The 19,903-nt window shown below is 36.3% G+C and overlaps 1 protein-coding gene across 2 annotated transcripts in view; it reads left to right on the top strand.

The window, feature by feature from the left end:
• The window catches only part of nme7 (NME/NM23 family member 7), a 35,464-nt gene that overhangs the window by 1,777 nt on the left and 13,784 nt on the right, over positions 1–19,903 (top strand). For both annotated transcript variants that reach the window (XM_084426749.1, XM_084426750.1), the window contains exons 2-10: positions 3,257–3,358; positions 3,444–3,610; positions 6,681–6,791; positions 8,844–8,894; positions 9,074–9,281; positions 9,420–9,525; positions 14,689–14,753; positions 15,521–15,589; positions 17,711–17,812. In XM_084426749.1, coding sequence (XP_084282875.1) covers positions 3,257–3,358; positions 3,444–3,610; positions 6,681–6,791; positions 8,844–8,894; positions 9,074–9,281; positions 9,420–9,525; positions 14,689–14,753; positions 15,521–15,589; positions 17,711–17,812 — 981 coding nt within the window. The remainder of the gene's footprint in view (positions 1–3,256; positions 3,359–3,443; positions 3,611–6,680; positions 6,792–8,843; positions 8,895–9,073; positions 9,282–9,419; positions 9,526–14,688; positions 14,754–15,520; positions 15,590–17,710; positions 17,813–19,903) is intronic.

Here is a 19,903-nt window from a genome sequence, read left to right as displayed (position 1 = left end):
GTGGTGCTAAAATGAGTGGAAAAAGCCCTCCATCTTTCTTATTAGACATACAGATGTCCTCAGGTAACTTAGGCCCAGGCAGAATGTGGATATATAATATCTCTTATTTTGCACAAATCTGTAGGGGGTGACTACCTGCCGAATCTTCCCCACTTAGATTGGTGAAATGCCATAAAACTCCTCAGTAGTCTTGATTATGAAAATGTAGGCTAGGGTTTTATTACAAGAGCTGTTTTTGTCATATTGTCAAAGCACTGCACTGCAAAAAACGATTTTATTGCTCAGTTCTTTTGTCTCATTTTCCGGTACAAAAGTCGATACTTTCTTAAGTCATAACATATCTGTCAGTGGAGTGAAAAAAGTAACCTTAGCTTTGTAAAGCCTGACATATGAACAGTTTAGTGAACCTTTAGAAAAATGCAAGTGTCACCTCTATATCTCCCAATAATGCGTCTTAGTAAGATGATATTCAAATGCTACGTTTTATGATCAAAGCTCTGCAGTTTTTATTGTGAAAGGCAAACCATATAATGCAATGAAATAGCCTACATTGAGAGATGTACTAAATAAGCGTTCCTCAAAAGCCTGATGTATCATATTTGATACTCACATTTTAAAATGATTTTTCTAAAATGATGTGTGGATAATCAAGTAAACCTTAAGTTGCTTCAGTCCAGTGTTCATCTTAAAATATTACTAACAATATAAAAGTTATGTTTAATTTAGCCTATGAAAAATCAATGCAAAAAGACAAATGTATTTTGTTAGAATTACAAACAAACGTTTTTAGAATTACTAAAAGGCCTTTTACTAGCAAAAAAAAAGTCTCCGGAAAAACAAAATTATTTGACTTACTCCATTGACAGATATTTTTGCAAGTCATTTTCCTTCTCATGTAAATGAATCTTGATTTAAGAGTTGTTAGATATTAGTAATGGAACACAAGATAAAAAAATAATAATATAAATCAAAACCTATTTTATGTAAATTGTTTAATGTTTAGTGCTGGCAAAAACAATAGATTTTAGCTGTCTTCACATTTATATTTACATCTTGTTGACTGGTACAAGGCCTCAGACACAAGGTGATAACTACTGGTGTCAGTGCAGACGACATGAGAACTTTTAGCTTCAGCCCAAACCTTCACTCTAGACATCATAATATGACTCTAAATAGAGTCTGGAGATGTTTTATGGCTTTTCAGACCTGTGCCTCAAGTGTATTTTTGTACAAAGAAGGCTGTTCATTGTCAGTATCGTCTCTGTCACAGCTGACTGAGAGGTAAAAATAGCTCTTGTTTGGGGAAGAGGCCCTGTTAGGTTTAAGATGGATCGCTCAGTTATGTTAAAGGGATTCTCATTCTCTCATTGAGTGTAAGGAACGATGAATAAGATAATGTTGCAGATGCACTTATGATTCGTTGTTAAATTAGATAATGTGATGCTGTTAGCCCTCACTGTCGACATGGTGTCCTTGCCTCTATAAATTATCGAGCATGTGGCATGAAGGATGGATGGCATAGGGCCTAGAAATGCAACATCAAATTACTGCCATTCTAATACACAGTGAAGATGATTATTTATCGGCCAGTTATTATGTCAGTTATTATGAATATTAATAGCTATTATGAGTTACTGTTGTAGGCCTACTCTCATGTGCATGACTTTAGATGTCCACTGATCAACAGAAAATCAGCAGATATTTTCTCATCACTCTATGCAGCTTGTGCGGTCGGTTACGTGCCCCTCAATCACATGTGCCTGTTCTATGAAGTTGACCCACAAGGTGGCGCTCTGCAGGGACAGAGATCACACCAACATGCTAGCTCTCCATGTTTTGTTCAAGGGCACCTCTGAGTTGGTATCAAGGTGAAATCGGCTACCTCATAGTGGAACCACAGTAACACTGATTTTGATAGTCTGATCTATTTTAATAACATCTATAATTTGTTTTCAAGTGCTATATTAAATACTCATGAAATAATATTTTTTTTGTATTAGAGTGGCAAAGTCCTAAAGGGTCCTGCTTTGAATATTATTTTTTTTTATTTCCTTATGTATGTATCTATTTATTTATTTATGGTTGCATTCATTGTCTGGTTGTCAGTAAATATATGTTTTATGTTACTTTAGTTTATATTCAAAACATAATTTTTGTGTCTACCAGTTCTCAGTATTTACAAACTGTTACCTACCCGTCATACTGTGTGTGTGTGTGTGTGTGTGTGTGTGTGTGTGTGTGTGTGTGTGTGTGTGTGTGTGTGTGTGTGTGTGTGTGTGTGTGCGTGTGAGATATAATGTTGTGATGTCTAAATTCACATATCTATAGGTGCAACCCTAATTTGCAAACTTATGCTCTATTAGAGTAGTATTTATATTTAGTATAGTAGAGTAGTGTGTTTACACAAAAAATTCCAACAATAACAAGTGCACTCTTTTATTTAGTTTAGTTTTTTTGTCAGACATGGCTGGATACAACAAAATCTCCACGAATTATTCCATTAATATGGAAGGGAGTGTTTATTGCTTATCACTTTAGGACTGGGTTATCAGGGTTAGGACGTTGTATTAAGGTTTTAGGATTTTTGTTTTGTTTATTATTATTATTTTATATTATTTTTTTGTTTTGTTTTGCAAACACGGCTGGATAAAACAAAAACTCAATTAATTAATTGTATTAATATGGAAGAGAGCTATTGATTGTCACTTTATCACTTTGAGTTGGGTTGTTTTGTTTTGTTTTGTTAGTTTTTAATTAATTTTGTTAGTATTGCAATATAATGGGCCATTCTAAAAATTCTTGGAACACAATTTTTATTCCATCTTCCTCAGGCATGAGTAAAAGCTATAGCCTGTAGCATAAATGCCCCTTCTAATCACACGGGCCCACGACAACATTTTTGGGTTGTGCCTTCCACTGACGACATGTGGATTTATAATATATTAGCGATCATATGGATAATTAGTTTCTATATTTGTGCAGCCCTAATGTTTGCGCAAGTGTGTAGTGCTTGTTTTTAGGAGCAGTTGGATTATGGCTCCCCATTTGCAGCGATGCTCCCCAGGGGATCATAGGGCTGGTTCAAAGTCAGAACCTCTGACTCAGCATGTTAACAGGCCCAGCTGCCCGTCTTTATTGAGAGTCAGAGCGCTGCTGTTGTGACTCCCTGTCCAAGCAAGAGGGTCAGATCAGTGACATTCCCCTGCCGGGCCTGGCTTGACTGTGTGTTTTGTTGTGTCTGTTGTGTTATGCACAGGAGGAACGCTTTGCCTTTCTGGCTGAGTGGTTGGACCCCAGCGCTGCTCTGCTGCGACGATACCAGCTGCTCTACTACCCTAAAGATGGCTCCGTGGAGATGGTGCGTTCCTATACTCAGATTTCAGCGCCTGACTTTCAGCTATGCTTGAGCTTTGTCCCTTCACATGTATGTTTCTCTTATACAGTTTGATATGAAGAATCAGCGTACCTTCCTACGGAGGGTCAAGTTTGATGAGCTTCATCCAGAGGATCTGTTTGTTGGCAACCGAGTAAACGTCTTTTCACGTCAGCTGAACCTCATAGGTTATGGGGATCAGTACACCGCCAACAAACTGGGCAGTAAGAAGGAGAGGTACTTTATTCTTGAACATCTATTGAGGCAAGACCTGTCTTATTAGTCACAAAAACAGAGCCCGTTCACACCAAGTACGAAAAATATAAAGATAACTATATTAGCGTCCACATCAGCGGACAATATGGTTCTGTTTATTCTAAGTGCTTGCTTGTCTGTCACTTTAAATGCTCAAGCTTGTTACAGCAGGATGGATTCTGATTGGCTGTCAATGTTTTTATCGTTCATCAGCTGGATAAAATCATTCTGAAAGTGATTCCAATGATATTGTTTCTCTGTGCCATTATCGTTCTTGCTGTGGTGTGAACTCTGCTATTTGTTAATTTTGAGAACGATTATCTTTATCGTTATCTTTATAGTTATTGTCCTTGGTGTAAACGGGCCTTTAAAGGGATAGTTTACTAAAAATATGAAAACTATTTACTCACCCTCATGTCTTTCCAAACCTATATGACTTTATTTCTTCTATTCAATTCAGCGCTTTTCAAAATACATATTGTTTCAAAGCAGCTTTACAGAATATTTTTCATTGTTACAATTAGGGAGTATTCTGTTATCAGCTCGAGTTGAACGTGTCAAAGTAATGTCAATATGGGAGTAATATACAGCTATAAGAAACTACATGTTATGTGATTAATTAATGTAATTTACAACACCAATTCCAGAAAAGTTGGGACATTTTGTAAAATGCAATAAAATGTGTGCTGTGGTCGGATGAGTCCGCGTTTCAGCTTGTTTTGGGGGAAAACGGACATTGAGTTTTGAGTCCCAAAGATGAAAAGGACCATCCAGACTTTCATCAGCAACAGGTGCAAAAGCAAACATCTGTCATGCTAGGCTGATGCATCAGTGCAAACAGCATGGGTGTGAAGGTGCCATTGCTGTGGAGGCGTATATTGGGATTGTACAGAGACATATACTGCCATCAAGATGACATCTTTCCTGGGAAGCAAGACAATGCCAGGCCTCATTCTGCACGTGCTAAAACAGAGTGGTTTCTAGACTCTACACCATAGAGTGGATGTGCTTGACTGCCTGCAGTCCAGATCAGTCTCTTGTTTAAAATGTATGGCCCATCGTGTAAAGGAGAATCAGACAACTATCACTACAGAGCGTTGAGCAGCTGACTTGTATCAGGCGAGATTGGGCAAATATTTCACTTGCAAAACTGCAACAATTAGTATTCTCAATTCCCAAATCATTAAAAAGTATAATTAAAAGGAAAGGTGATGTGACACAGGGGTGAACATGCTTCTGTCCCAACTTTTTTGGAGTGTGTTGCAGCCATCAAACCATCAAAATGTGTCATTTAAATAAAGGTTCAAGAGTTGTTAATTAACAAATCACAGATTCTTGATTTTATTGCAGATTAACAAAACGCCACAACTTTTCTGTCAATTTGGCTGTAGTTATACTGACACAATGAACGTGTTAGGCAGCGATTACAGCTTGTGCTCTAGGTTATTTTATAACATAATTGTTGGTTACAAGGATATTATATAACAGTTTTTTATATCGATCCAAAGTTGGCAAGTGTCTTCTGCCGAACACAAAATAAGATATTTTGAAGGAAGTTGGCAACCAAACAATTTTGGTTACCATTGAGTTCTATTGTTTGGACAATAAAAAACAGTGAGACGTTTCTCAAAATATTTTCTTTTATGTTCCACAGAAAGTCATTCAGGTTTCATTTCATGAAGTTGAGTAAATTATGACAGAACTTTCATTTTGGCCAAATAATCCCTTTAAAGGAAAGGGTCACACCAAACAAATTAAATTATATTAAAATCAAAATATTGTTAAAATAAAAGTCATCAAAAAATCATACTATAGTTTTGTGTGACAAAAGGCCTAGATTTTGTCATTATTCACTGATAATCTTCCCTTCCACTAAGCTGTTAACCACTGCATTCATTGACCATTGAATTACTCACTCATTGTGTTGAACTGAACCAAATCAGTGAATGAATAATGAAAGTCATATAGGCTTGGAACGGCATGGAGGGGAATACATTTTTGGACTATTCCTTTAAACCAGATCGTCACAAGACATTTTAATCATCTTCTTCATTTAGGGTGATGAATAGCTTATTGTATGTCACAAGAAAAAGTAATTAAGTTCTTTTTCTTTTTTTTTCCCCTGTGGCGGCTCCTCCTCAAACACCTGCTAATGTAATTTTTTAAATAAGTAGATGAGCTGCTGTGTCTCCTCCTATTAAAAATCACTGAACAATGATTACTACTCTAATGAATCAGCTCTTCCTGTTATATCACTCACATTCACACTATTTCCCACTGCTCTCTCTCTCCTGTGAGATTCATGGTGGTGTGCCATGAATATAAATTTGGGAAATATCACAGAGGGACAGACTCAAGGCAATATATTATGCAATCTTCAAAGTAAACTTGAACTGACTCAATTGACTGCTGTTGTTTAGCCAGACCATCATATCTAGTACTGTGACAGCAACTTTATCTAATGCTTAGGGTCAATTTAAAAGATTCAAGTTTTCCTTTTTAAAGAAATTATTTAAACCCTGTATCAATTTTTAACTAGATTGATTAATTTGATGAAAACCTCAATTGATTTTTCAGTGACTCATTAATATTTATGAACCAGCCTTTGAGAAGTCTGAAAGCAGCAGTTGTCGCTTTGAGATGGAAGCCATTTGCTGTGTTTTACTTTCATTGTTTAAGCTTTTAAGTATAATCAAATAATCAAATATTAACAAGAGCTAAATGTTCATGGTGCTGAACATCTGCAATATGTATGTGATGTCTTTGTCTCAGATATGCCTATATGTGTGGCTGTGTTTAATTATTGTACTGGGCAAAAACACTGGCATCTTTGCCTTGCATTTTATATATTTCTCAAAAACGTTCTTCTCAGTAAATCTCAAAACATGGTCTGTGCTACAAAATATTAAATATAGGGTTCCAAAATTGTAATATCTCCTGGCTGTTTCTACTTTGGTTCAATTATGAGACATATCTTACTTTCTGATTTGCTTTCTACTTGGGTACTATATTTTTATACTATGGTAGTATATCTGTTTTGTGTCTTCTTCAGGACTTTGGCTATGATTAAGCCAGACGCTGTCACTAAAATTGGCGACATTATTCAGATGATTTATGATGCCAACCTTATCGTCACCAAAGCCAAAATGACCAAGCTTACATGGTAAGTCATTTATGTTTAATTTATGTAGACTTTAAGAATGATGATACTGGCAGCAGTCCTTCAGCAAACTTTCACCTTACAAATAGGTGCAAAGAAAAGGATTCGTGCTCAAAGCAGTTTAAGACTAATTATTCTAATGAGGTGTTTCAGTTTTAAAGTAACCCACGAGTGAATTCTGAGAAATGGTCATGTGTGGATTTGCCAAAGTCACATGTTCAGTTAAAAAGTATATTTCAGCAAAAAACTCATGCACTGCTTGCTCTATACATTAACCTGACAAAGACATACACTTGTTTTTAGCACAGACACATCAGGTCAAGAATGAAAGACAAAAAAATTGCACACTCTGTTCTATATTCTGAAGCAATTTGCTATGTAAGACTTGCAAAGAGCAGCGTATTTCATTAGTGGCTGCCTTTGCACAGTACCAGGAGTGGATTATATTCACAGCACAATGCAGTAATTATTAACTGAGGTTGTGAGAAGGGAGAGCGTAAGAGAAAAGAAGCAGTGTTTAAAGCTGCAGACATGATTTATTTGGCCTGTTTTGTTAAGATCAGTTTATGATTTTAAAAGTGGTGGTAATTTGTGCACTGTTAAAATAAAAGTTACAGGTCTGGGCTGCCAGCACAAAGACTGTGTGTTCAGTCACAGGGAGAAATGACCCAAGAACCGGGGAGTTACTGAATCCCAATTGTCTTCAAGTAAAATTGTGCCCTTGAGCAAATCAGCCCAGATTGCTTTACTGGATTCGCCCTTCAGATTAGAGGAGTCGTTACTAGTAAATCTGAGGCAATTCTGGTAATTTCACAGTAAAATGGCTTTAAAGTGATTTGTGAGCTTGTGTGTTCATAACTACAAAAATAGGTAATAAAGGACACAAACCAGAATGAGTCGTGCAAAGCAGACCTTCAAAATATGATACGTTAACTTCAACCAAGGTTAAAATCAGCTAAATGCATTATTGTTCCTCCAACATTAAAATCTATTAGGAGTAAAAAATAAATAAAAAATGCATTTGCTTTGTAAACATTATAACAAAGTATGTAAATGCAGTGATATAGTACTATACACGTTAATAGGCTCAATTTTTAGGCTAATAGGTTCAGTTTTCATTTTAATTTTAGTTTGTTTTAGCCATTTTGTTATGTGCCTTTTTGTTATTTTTATTAGTTGTTTTTAAATAGTTCTATATGCTTTAATTTATTTTTATTTCATTTTTAGTCATTTTAGTGCTTCAATTTAAACTTTAGATAGTTGCCAAAGCAACATTTCTAATTTTCAGTTAAGTTTTTTAAGTTTGCATCTAATATGTTTAGATTTATTAAGTTTAAAGTTTATTATTATTTAGTTTTTATTAGTTTATTAATTTTAGTTATAGTTTAGTTTTAGTTATAACAACGCGGGCCCAAAATGCAACACTAAACAACAGTATTAAAGGGAAGTCAGATAATCTTAATAGCTTATTCAAAACTAGCGTTGTACATTTGTAGACATCCCATCAGCACTAAAACATTTGACAGTTTTATATTTATGTTTATGTATTTGGCATAAAATATGATCCAAAACTACAGTGAATTCAAACTATATGTTTTTGTATGTATGTCACTATACATGTGGTTTAGTACTACATTTTTTGGAGAATGGAAAATGCTGATGTTTAATCTTTCCTTTTCCTCTTGAAATATGCTGACTCTGAGAGTTTCTCTGATAGACCATGTTGTTTTAGCCTGGTCAGGTTTTGCTGCTTTAACCTTTCCTCAAAGTAGCAAACAGCTGTTCATTGACAGAGACAGTCCTTGTCAGAGTATGAAGATGTGCAAGTTGTGTTACAGTCATATTTCTCACACTAATTGACGTGACATCAGATTAATATATGACATAATTACAAAAAATGGTATTAAGATGAAATGCACTTTATAAAAACTTAAGGACATTTTTTACTCCTTAGTTTCATACATAAAACTCTATTTCGCTTTAGGAGTCAGCCGAGAGATGGTAGGGTTTGGAGATCACTTATTAACTCTGTGTACTTTTATGGCTTTCTTACAGGAAGCAGGCAGCGGACTTTTACATGGAACATCAGTCAAAGTCTTTTTTCAAGTGAGTCTTTCCTGAGTCAATGATTGACTTATATGTAAGGGCTGGTTTTGAAGGAGACTCTGACACCTGAACCACCAACATTGAGATTGTCACAGTGACTTTGACATGACTTTGCTTGTTTTTAACCACAAATACACTCAGAAACACCAAGCATAAAGTTGCTTCTTCTTCAACAACAGTAATCTGGTGCAGTTTGTAAGCTCTGGTCCCGTGATTGCTATGGAGCTGATGGGGGATGAGGCAGTGTCGACCTGGAGAAAAGTTCTGGGCCCGACTGATTCTGGTGTGGCACAGAAAGATGCAGCGCATAGTCTCAGAGCCCAGTTTGGTACCGATGGCACTAAAAATGCAGGACATGGTTCAGACTCATTGGCATCTGCTGCACGGGTAACAAAAAAGCAACTGTCAAAAGCAATTAATCAAGCTTATAAGTCTTTTCTTAATCAAATTATTCCAGTAATATACTAATTAAGTCAAAGGAAATGATTGGTTGTGTTTTTAATTATACCTATTTTTGTCTGTTAGGAGCTGGAGTTCTTTTTCCCCTCCACTGCTGGTCACGGTCCCTCCAACACAGCCAAGTACTCAGACTGCACCTGCTGTATCATCAAACCGCATGCCATCTCAGAGGGTAAACCCACACAAAGACACTGACAATATCATGTCTAATCAGTCATCTTTGAAATGACCTATTATAGATGAGATGTAGCCTAGTTAAATATTTGCTATTTGTAATGTGCTGTTTGTAGTGTATTATTAACCCATCTCTGCTTATTATCATTAGAAGAATGTGCCGATATGTCATACCCCATCATTCCTGTCCCAGACACTATATATTAGTATATAAGTACTATATACACTATAATATTTAAAACTGTAAATGTTTTTTCTTTGTACATTTTGTACTATATTTTGCCATTTGAAGGTTTAAACTAAACCTATTTTCCATCTGGGAACAATGCTCTTGTAGAGTGCCGAACTTGCTCTGAAGCCATAGTCACAGCTTTTCTTTTTTTTTTATAAATAGGTAAAACCAGTTCATAAACTGGTATAGAGTCTGTTTTTACAGCACATTGCATGCTGAATTCTGAATGATGCACTATAAGCCTAAGCTTTTATGAAACCTATTGCTTGAGAGGGAATGTTGGACTCACCCATTGTTGGAAAAAAGACACCTGTCAGGTTTGATCCGATGGTACACAGTGACAGACATTCAAACAACACTTCCTGTTCAGTAAATCTGACTGAATCCTGACTGTTTATATTTTGCCTTATGAAGTTTGCATTCTGTTTGAAGTAGATTAATTACTATTTAGTTGTAAGTTGGACTTGAAAAGGCCTCACACAAATTAGATCACAACCATAAAATTATAAGAACTTCTAAGCAATTTATCAATGGATTCTGATAACCATTCTATAATTGATGGGTTTATTTTATGCTTTTGCAGTTATGTGTGCGATGTGAAACAGGCCTCCACCCAGACCAGTGCTGGATTTTAAAAACAACAATTTCATTTTTCATATCTTCTCAAAATAATTATTATTTTCAAAGTTAAACCAAAGTGGTGGATTTGGTGGAAGTTTAAACTCGGTTCTTATGAATGAAAGGAGCAGTTCAGCTAGTGAGGGTGTTACTTCAGAGTCCTTTGGTCCTTTCGTGATTGTCTTCTGCTTATAAAACTGTCTTCATGCCCTCCTGGCCTACTGTTGTTTTGCTTGTTATACGTTGATGAGTATAAAACCCCCAAAGCCAGTTCGTACTCTTAACCAAGCCTTCGCTCCGGATTTGTTCAAATCCGTCTCCTGATCCCTGTTCATGGAGCATGCCGCCAGGGCACTGACCTGTGAAATCTCAAATCCTCTCGATAGGGCTGAGGTAGATATTTCACATAGTGGCCATGGGCTAAGCAGGCCCCAAGTTGATTTTGTACATTGCTGTGGGCTGAGTAACCTGGAGGGAATGTTACACAATCACACACACACCAGAACCCCAACAACAGACCCAATCAGTCATGAACACAAAAAGATACGTGCTTCAAGACCTCAAACAGTTTTGACGCACTTTATCTGTCGATTTCAGGGGTTTCAGTCCTTCACTTATAAGTTGCCTCATTATTGAAATGTTCTTTTCATATTGTTAATCTCGCGGTCCCATCACAATAACGTTCAAAATGGTCAGAAATGTTTCTAAAGCACTACAGTGAAGTATTATGGTCACTTTTGTAGCTTTTGCTCAACTTCATTTCGCCTAGCATTGTGCCAACACTTTGTTAGTCACCAAGTTGTTCAACCAATTGCACACCCACACTCATATTCCAGCTACCAACCTCCTGCAGTTTGTTTGTTCTCAAGAACTCCATCAAAAGTGCTGGCAACCACTGATTTAAAGAGGATTGCAGCCCTGATTACCTTTTGATTGGAGATCTGGAGCCCACCAGGTTTCTAAAAGGAGTAAATAAAAATAGCCAGTAATGAAAGTCCCTGCCGAGAGAGCCGCTACATGACTGTAATTATACAGATTATGCGGCGACTGCTCTGTTCAATTTTTCAGCATAGTCATGTGGCTTGGTTCACCTTGTGTTGTAACATTACTTTTGGATTATAGACTACAATAGCATGTTGTTCTCATCCCTAAACTGTAGTTACGCACTGATTTTAACTTAAAACTATAGTCTCATCCTGTGCAATGTCATAGTTACTGTGCAATGTTACTGTGTAAGATTGGATTGTGTGATTGTATGTTTTCCATTTCTCGTGTGCCCATTTGGACCTCAAACCTATTGTAAACACTTTAATCCTCAAAAAATGGCAAGCCGAATGGGAGCAGTGTAATTTAAACAAGCTTTACAAAATCAATCCTGTGGTTGGTGGAAAACGTTGTGTCCATTTTAAAAAATTGGTGGGACCCTGTTATCTATACTCGCTGTCGAATAGACCACTCCAGACTAACCCATACGTTTTTGTTAATGGGTGAAGAACCTTCTTTTTGCCAGAGTCCTTTATCATTGAAGCATATTTTGATGGAGTGTGATGGCTTGAACTCGGTTAGACTCTTTACTTTTCAGTTGACTCTTATGAAAAGTAAGACCAGATTTAGTTTTAGATCTTTTTTTATCAATTTAAACATTCTAGATATATGTATATTTTTTTGGTTGTTTTTTAAAAACTTTTTATATATTTAACTTTTTTTTCTCGTCATGAATCCCATCTCCTGGGTAGCTGGCATCTCGTCCTCAACAGGAACAACCTGGAATGTTGTATTGGGCCCGCCAGTATAAAGCCCTATAAATTTTAGCAGCGGCACTGCTACAAAGTAAAAACATACACAATGTTGTATGAAATGTTATTACAATTTAAAATAACTTTTTACATTTTTTTATATATTTAAAAATGTAATGTATTCCTGTGATGGCAAAGCTTAATTTACTCCAGATTTCAGTGTCACATGATTCTTCAGAAATTGTTCTAATATGCAAGAGGCATGTCTTATTATTATAGAAAATTCTTTTCTATTATAGAAAATAAGATTCTTTGATTAATAGAAAGTTCAAAATAACAGCATTTATGTGAAATAGATTTTTTTTTATATATATATTATAAGTGTCTTTACTGTCACTTTTGATTAATTTAATGCATCCTTGCTGAATAAAAAAGATTAATTACTTTTTAAAAAACGTAATGAGCCTAAACTTTTGAACTGTAGTGTATACTGTGGAAAATTTGCTAATTATGCCATATGTGACCTTGGTTTGTTATATTATATAGGCCTAGTATGCATAGTGACAGTGCATACTGTAGCTGCAGGTAGGGTAAAGGTCATAATTCTCTGAAATGTCTGTCCTTGGCATATACTCGACCAAACAGCATGCCATAATAAATGGGTAATGATTTACTCAATCCTATTGTCCAGGGTTAGGGTCATATCACAGAGTTGTTGTGCATTTTTACCTGCCCACTTTCTCTGTTCTTTTAATAGAATACAATGATTAACCTAGTATGCAGTGTTAAGTGAGTTTCTCTTGATGGTTAATGTTGTCGTCAAGGTCAAGGTCCTCCTTCATTAATGAGTTAATTAATTCTGAGATTCACGCCATATGGTCTGAAGTCTAACAATAAAGGTTAATAGTAGCTGAAAGCATTTGTCTGACTTATTGATATCAGACCTTCAAACACATTTGACTTCCTTTCAAAACTATTAGCCGGTAAAAAGTCACTTTAACAATGCAAGGGTTTAAGTTACAGCATTTGTAGATGTCATCCAATTAATCCGTATTTTTTAAACTGAAAAACCTCAACCAATAGTAAAGCAGTTTGATTTGTTTTGGCTCATGACTGGAATAGACAAATGTGTTGCCAGGCAGCACTGATACCATTGCCTAGCAACAGGGCTGATTGTGTCTGGAAGCTGCTATCAGAAATGGAACCTTTAGGGTCACCAGTGGTGCCGAGGGAAGGTTGGGGATGTGTGAAGATGTAATTTATGTGACATGACTACTGTGCAAAGGGAAATAATCTGTTTATGCTCTGTCAACTACATATTATAATTTCCCTAAAATTTTAAATATTACATTTTATATATGGAAATATTAAACGGATCCTTGCCCTTTTCTGCTATTGAAATTAGATTGAAATCACACTTGATTTGTGCTTTGCAGTATTTGCCCTTTCTCTTAAAGATATGAGAAAAAAACAGCAAATGTGATTGCTTTTTGTCAAGGACAGCCATGAACATATCTGACTGCACTGTGAAACAGATTCAACATGAATATATATATATATTTTTTATTTTATTTTTTAATTTTCCCCTAAACATGTTATATGCGCTGAATGATTGGTATTAGCCTTTAAAACATACAGTAAAAACTTACAGTACTGAAATTGAAACCACAACCCCCTAAATCAGTTCTAATGTATAATCACCCTGCTGTTTTTATTAATATAACCTTTCAGCACTCAGTCCAAAGGAGAGGACCTGGAGATTCGCTCTCGTGTTATTGTGATCAAAGTCTCTCCTTTGAAGTCACACCTTCATGATATTGTGAACTGTTTTTGGCCTTTAACTCAGCATGATCTGGTTAAACAGAAGGTCGAAAGTCTTACTTGCCACTTAACTGATGTGGCCAATGCAACATATAGTTCTTTAACTGCAGGGACAGTCACCCTAGTAGAGCAAGGGCGTATAGTCGAAAGAGCAGGATCACATGAGTTCCTAGATTACTGCTACTTGGTATCGAACTTAAAACCTTTGTGTTAGCATCTCAAAGCCTTAATCATTAGACTTCTCTCTAATGATTAGTCTGCTCTTAGAAGTGCAAGTTATGTTTCCAATAGCATGCGAATATACCCTGCACCATACTTTGCTGTGTCCTTAAAGAGGAACATGTCATTTTTGCAGTGTTTAAATATACACTTATTAGGATTACACACTTCACTTTTAAATTGATTGCACACTTCACCTTTGAATTTAAGATTCATTTTAATCTTCTTTTCTTTCTTTTTTTTTGTCTATTTTTATTTGAACTTTTTTGTTATTTATTTATTTATTCTGTTGGGCCTGAAAAAATCCTTAATTTATACATTCACTGTACCCCAAAAAGCTATATACTCATATGTGGAGAATGATTTTAAAAAAAAATTAAATCAGTCTGTGTTTGCATGGTTTATTCTTGCATTCACAGTTATATATGATCTAGAGAGATTTTTGTTAAATGTAAGATTGCGTTCATTGCAGTTTTTGCATTTTTTGCCATTTTAAATGAGCATCTTTCATTTAAACTCTCTTATTTTTTCCCAGCGTTGACAGGAAAGATTCTCAAGTCAGTCATAGAAAATGGATTTGAGATATCTGCCCTACAAATGGTAAGTATTTTAGTTAAATTAAAATTTCAAACTTGCATACAATAGCTATCATTTCAATCGTTTGAATCGTTTCAAACAGTGTGTCCAAATAATAGTTCAATTAATTTCAGCAATGAAAGATATACACATTTTATGGAAATTAGACCAGCCTCTCTTTAAAAGAACAAATGATCAAACTAATAGCAAACGTAGGCGAAGAAAAAAGAATCTCTGTATGAACCAAGGGCAAACACAATTATGTTTTCCCTTTGGTGTAACCTGACCCCGTCATCGACCATACATTTTGTGACCAGATCAGTAGCCTCCCACATCTCCAAATGAGTCCCCTGCTGACCAATTACAGGGCTGCAGCTTTGTCACATGACCCTGCTGAAAATAGTGTACAGAGTATGCCCCTGGGCAAGAATGGATCAATGGTGGTTTTGTTACTATTAGAAAGCATGTATGTCCAGGGCTGAGTTGGTGGTCAATAAAAAGAATATCAGACAGTGATAATGGTGTGTTGAAATGGTTGGGATATGGTTGGATAACCCTCTCAAATGCACCATTATAGACAGAATTGTGATTAATACATCAATTGTGCTTGTGAAAATAAATATTCTTGTTTATTTGTTTTTACTTTATTTTTTGATATAATGCAGATCTTATATTATTCCTTGAGTTTGACTATATTTACTAATTTATACAAGTAACAATGTCCTTCTAAGGGTTTTAGTTTGTTCTTATTTAGTATTCAAATTGTGGCTTGGTTTTCCATCATTCCACAGTTCAACATGGATCGAGCGAATGCTGAGGAGTTTTTAGAGGTTTACAAAGGGGTTGTAGCCGAGTACACTGTAAGTATACGTTGCTTCTCTCTCTACTATGATTTCAAGTATTCTAAAGAATAAATGGCTCACTTTATATTACATGTCTTTAAATATTATGTAATAACATTTAAATTAATAATTTGATACAATGCACTAATTGTGTTGATACACAATAGTATTTGAAGACACATAAGATAAAGTGGAACCAAATACATTTAAAATACCCTTGCTTGTTATAGCTGCTATATAGTATACAATTTAACTCTATGATAATGATAATTCAAGGGTCCAGTCTAAGAAGTTCAGTTCTGCTCCCTTTTCCAGCAAAAATGAGATTCCAGTTGTTTAATTATTCATTGAGTGAAAAAGGCGTAGTCACCGAAGCATTGATTGTAACTGCATGCACACCTGTCTCCTGCAAACCTCTCTGAAAGGCACCGACAATCGCTCGCCTCATGGCAATTTCACTGTTTTGGGCAGTGTGTTGTCACAGTACGTGGAATTTTGGTTCACAGGAACAACCTTCGCATTCCTGTTTGCTATAGCTTCAATAAATCACTTTCTAGTCTTTGTATTTCAGCCAAAAAGCAATCATTTATTTTGATAGCATCCACACAAGTCTTTTAGACCAAAAATAAGCCATTTTCGGTTCCAGGTCATTGAAGCCAGTGGCGTTTGGAGTACGGGTCCTTGTCTGTTGCCATGAAAACTGTCTCATCAACATATTGATTGCCTCACATTTACAAAACACAGACTGCATGCTGCAGGTGCAAAGTGCCTATGAAACAGAGTGTGCCACTATTTTTTAGTTATACTAGTATAAGTAGACAAATTGATAGAATGGGGTCCACTGATGTTGTTCTGCAAAAATACATAAAGTTATGGATTGTCTTACTCTGGCTGCTGGAACAAAGTTAATTTTATGCCCAGCAGATCTTATTGTGATCTTATCAGTTATACATGTTAAGACAATGTGAATTATAATACAGCGAACAGTGATTATTCTCAAAATTAATCCCCATGTTGACATGTCATCACTCAATGACTCATCCTCTTATTATGTAATACATAGCACAGCCTTTGTTAGTAATTTTAGAGTAACCTAAACCATTATCTCCACTAGAGGCATGCTCCTTGCATTGCTTTGAAATACTCAAATATATATTCCATGTTATCATTGTATATCATTGTAACAGCACTGCACTGCACGAGATTGCGGTTACATTGGCACTGAGTGGAGATTTCTTGTGAAATAGGGAAGCTCTTTGATGCTTCTCTATCTTCATTGTTTAACGATAACCTACACTTAATGGTTTCTTATTGGCATATATTGTTTCATATAACCTTTAGCATCCATGGAACCTTTCAATTGCACAAAAGGTTCTTTATTGTGGAAAAAGGCTCTTTAGATTATTCAAATGAAAGAAAAAAAATCTTTTTAGAACTGTATTCTGAATTGTTCTCTGGGTAACCTGAAATTGTTCCTCTTATGGCACTGCTGTGAAAACCCTTTTTGGAACCTTTATTTTTAAGAGTACAACAGTTTCTCATGCAGGTTATAAATGGTTTATGATGGTAATTTATTGGCTATATAGTTTTTTAATTGTTGCTATTATTATTGTAGATCTCATAAATACTTTAAGTAAAGTAACCCAAACATTGTTAATAGATTTATCTGAAAGGCTTTGTGTCTTTGACACACAAAAATGGAACTAAGTGCTTATTATTCTATTTGAAATGTAAAACTAAAAAGATGCAATTGTGGACACCACAACTAGATCAGAGGATGTGAAAATGGCTCATGGGCTGTTTAGTGGTCTGTGCTTGGTGGGCTCTTCAAATTCGCCTCATAATCTTAATAGCCCACAAACTTATAGATACCAAACACAGAGGCCAACTCATCAAACCAGATTAAAAGAGAATTAGAACTAGTCTTATTGCAAATAACCCATTCCAAGAACAATAGCAACAATTGTTTGCTTTAACATCCTTTAATTTATATATTTATTAAGAGGCACACTGGTAACTTGAGTCCTCCAGCTGCTCCAATGTCTTCCCAAGGTCTGTTCAGATAATAAGCTCTTTCATTGGTACAGGCACCGCAGGTAGACCAGGGGAATCGTTAACTCTTGACTGCTTGTGTTGCAGAATATGGTGGATGAACTTTGTTCTGGACCTTGTATGGCCCTGGAGATCCATGCTACTGATGCGGCCAAAGTCTTTCGGGAGTTCTGTGGACCAGCAGACCCAGTGAGTGATCAGACTGCTGAATCCCATACCATATTATAGTGTGTGTTTCTTTCCCAGAAACAGCTTAAGTAATGTGCTTATACCCACAAGCGTAGTATTAATAATTTCAGTGCTCTTTTTATATAATGTATGTAAGCATACATCTTTAACGTCACTTCAAGGTCATATCAAGGTTTTCTGAAAGTTATAACTGAGACTTAATGGTCCTTCAGTCTCTTTTACTCAGTGACCTCTTTTACCTTATGTATCGAGTTATCTGTAGTGCTCTGAAGGCATATCATTTGTACGCCCCCAGGTAAAAACCTGCTTTGTGTCTGCATCAACCAGTCGAAATCTACACCTCCATGCAGGTTTCGTCTTTTACGAAAGATTAGTCTGCCCACTCATGTTGCATGACGACTGTTTCCGCTCTAGGTGGCCACAATTCTGCCAAGTGTTCTACTAATGTCAGAGATAGCTTGTAAACTGCAGGTACCAGTCATGATGTACCATTAGATAAGAATTACAATCCTTGGAGTCCTTGGTTAGGGTTTATCAGCCTTACGCACAGTACTAAAAGGTTTGATAATAATGTGGACTTTGTAATTTTCAGTATGGCACTCGCTTATGGTCCATTTGCTTTCCTTTGACGGGTAAAAAGGTGGACGCTAGAGTTTAGCCTTTTGGTTAAAGACCCCATGAAATCAAAATACTGGAATATTGTGACTTTTAGTGCTTGTTAGCTTTTAGTTATCTATATATGTACTCATTAAGTTAAAAATAAATTGACAAAATTATCATAACTCTTTTCCGTTTGGCGAGAATTCGAATGAAGTTGTACTATCTCATTCGTTCATTTTCATACGATCTGCTTAAGCCCCATTGATGGTTAGGTTTATGGGTGGACAGGGCTGCAGACTAACATTTGAGAGCAGTAGCGCCGGTACCACTAAGTTCTACAGATGGCTAATAGTATTACGTAAATACAATTTTTTTTCACATTATATCACACATTTAAATTGAATAATATTTAGAGCTTTGAAGTGCTGGAAAAAGTGTGAACTGAATCACTTGAAAGTCCTTGAAAAGTGCTTGAGTTTCACTTGTGAAAGGTTGTATGAACCCTGAAATGAATAATGTAAAAACATTAGACTATTCCTGCCACAATACCATGGTTACAGTTAGCGTTATTACATTAAATCCATGGTGAGTGTTAGTGATTTGTGGACTGTAAACTACACTCACCTAAAGGATTATTAGGAACACCTGTTCAATTTCTCATTAATGCAATTATCTAATCAACTAATCACATGGCAGTTGCTTCAATGCATTTAGGGGTGTGGTCCTGGTCAAGACAATCTCCTGAACTCCAAACTGAATGTCAGAATGGGAAAGAAAAGTGATTTAAGCAATTTTGAGCGTGGCATGGTTGTTGGTGCCAGACGGGCCGGTCTGAGTATTTCACAATCTGCTCAATTACTGGGATTTTCACGCACAACCATTTCTAGGGTTTACAAAGAATGGTGTGAAAAGGGAAAAACATCCAGTATGCGGCAGTCCTGTGGGCGAAAATGCCTTGTTGATGCTAGAGGTCAGAGGAGAATGGGCCGACTGATTCAAGCTGATAGAAGAGCAACTTTGACTGAAATAACCACTCGTTACAGCCGAGGTATGCAGCAAAGCATTTGTGAAGCCACAACACGCACAACCTTGAGGCGGATGGGCTACAACAGCAGAAGACCCCACCGGGTACCACTCATCTCCACTACAAATAGGAAAAAGAGGCTACAATTTGCACGAGCTCACCAAAATTGGACAGTTGAAGACTGGAAAAATGTTGCCTGGTCTGATGAGTCTCGATTTCTGTTGAGACATTCGGATGGTAGAGTCAGAATTTGGCGTAAACAGAATGAGAACATGGATCCATCATGCCTTGTTACCACTGTGCAGGCTGGTGGTGGTGGTGTAATGGTGTGAGGGATGTTTTCTTGGCACACTTTAGGCCCCTTAGTGCCAATTGGGCATCGTTTAAATGCCACGGCCTACCTGAGCATTGTTTCTGACCATGTCCATCCCTTTATGACCACCATGTATCCTCTGATGGCTACTTCC

Source organism: Rutilus rutilus (genome assembly GCF_951802725.1).
Source record: "Rutilus rutilus genome assembly, chromosome: 12".
Classification (NCBI taxonomy): domain Eukaryota; kingdom Metazoa; phylum Chordata; class Actinopteri; order Cypriniformes; family Leuciscidae; genus Rutilus; species Rutilus rutilus.
This window is presented reverse-complemented; position numbering and strand designations above follow the sequence as displayed.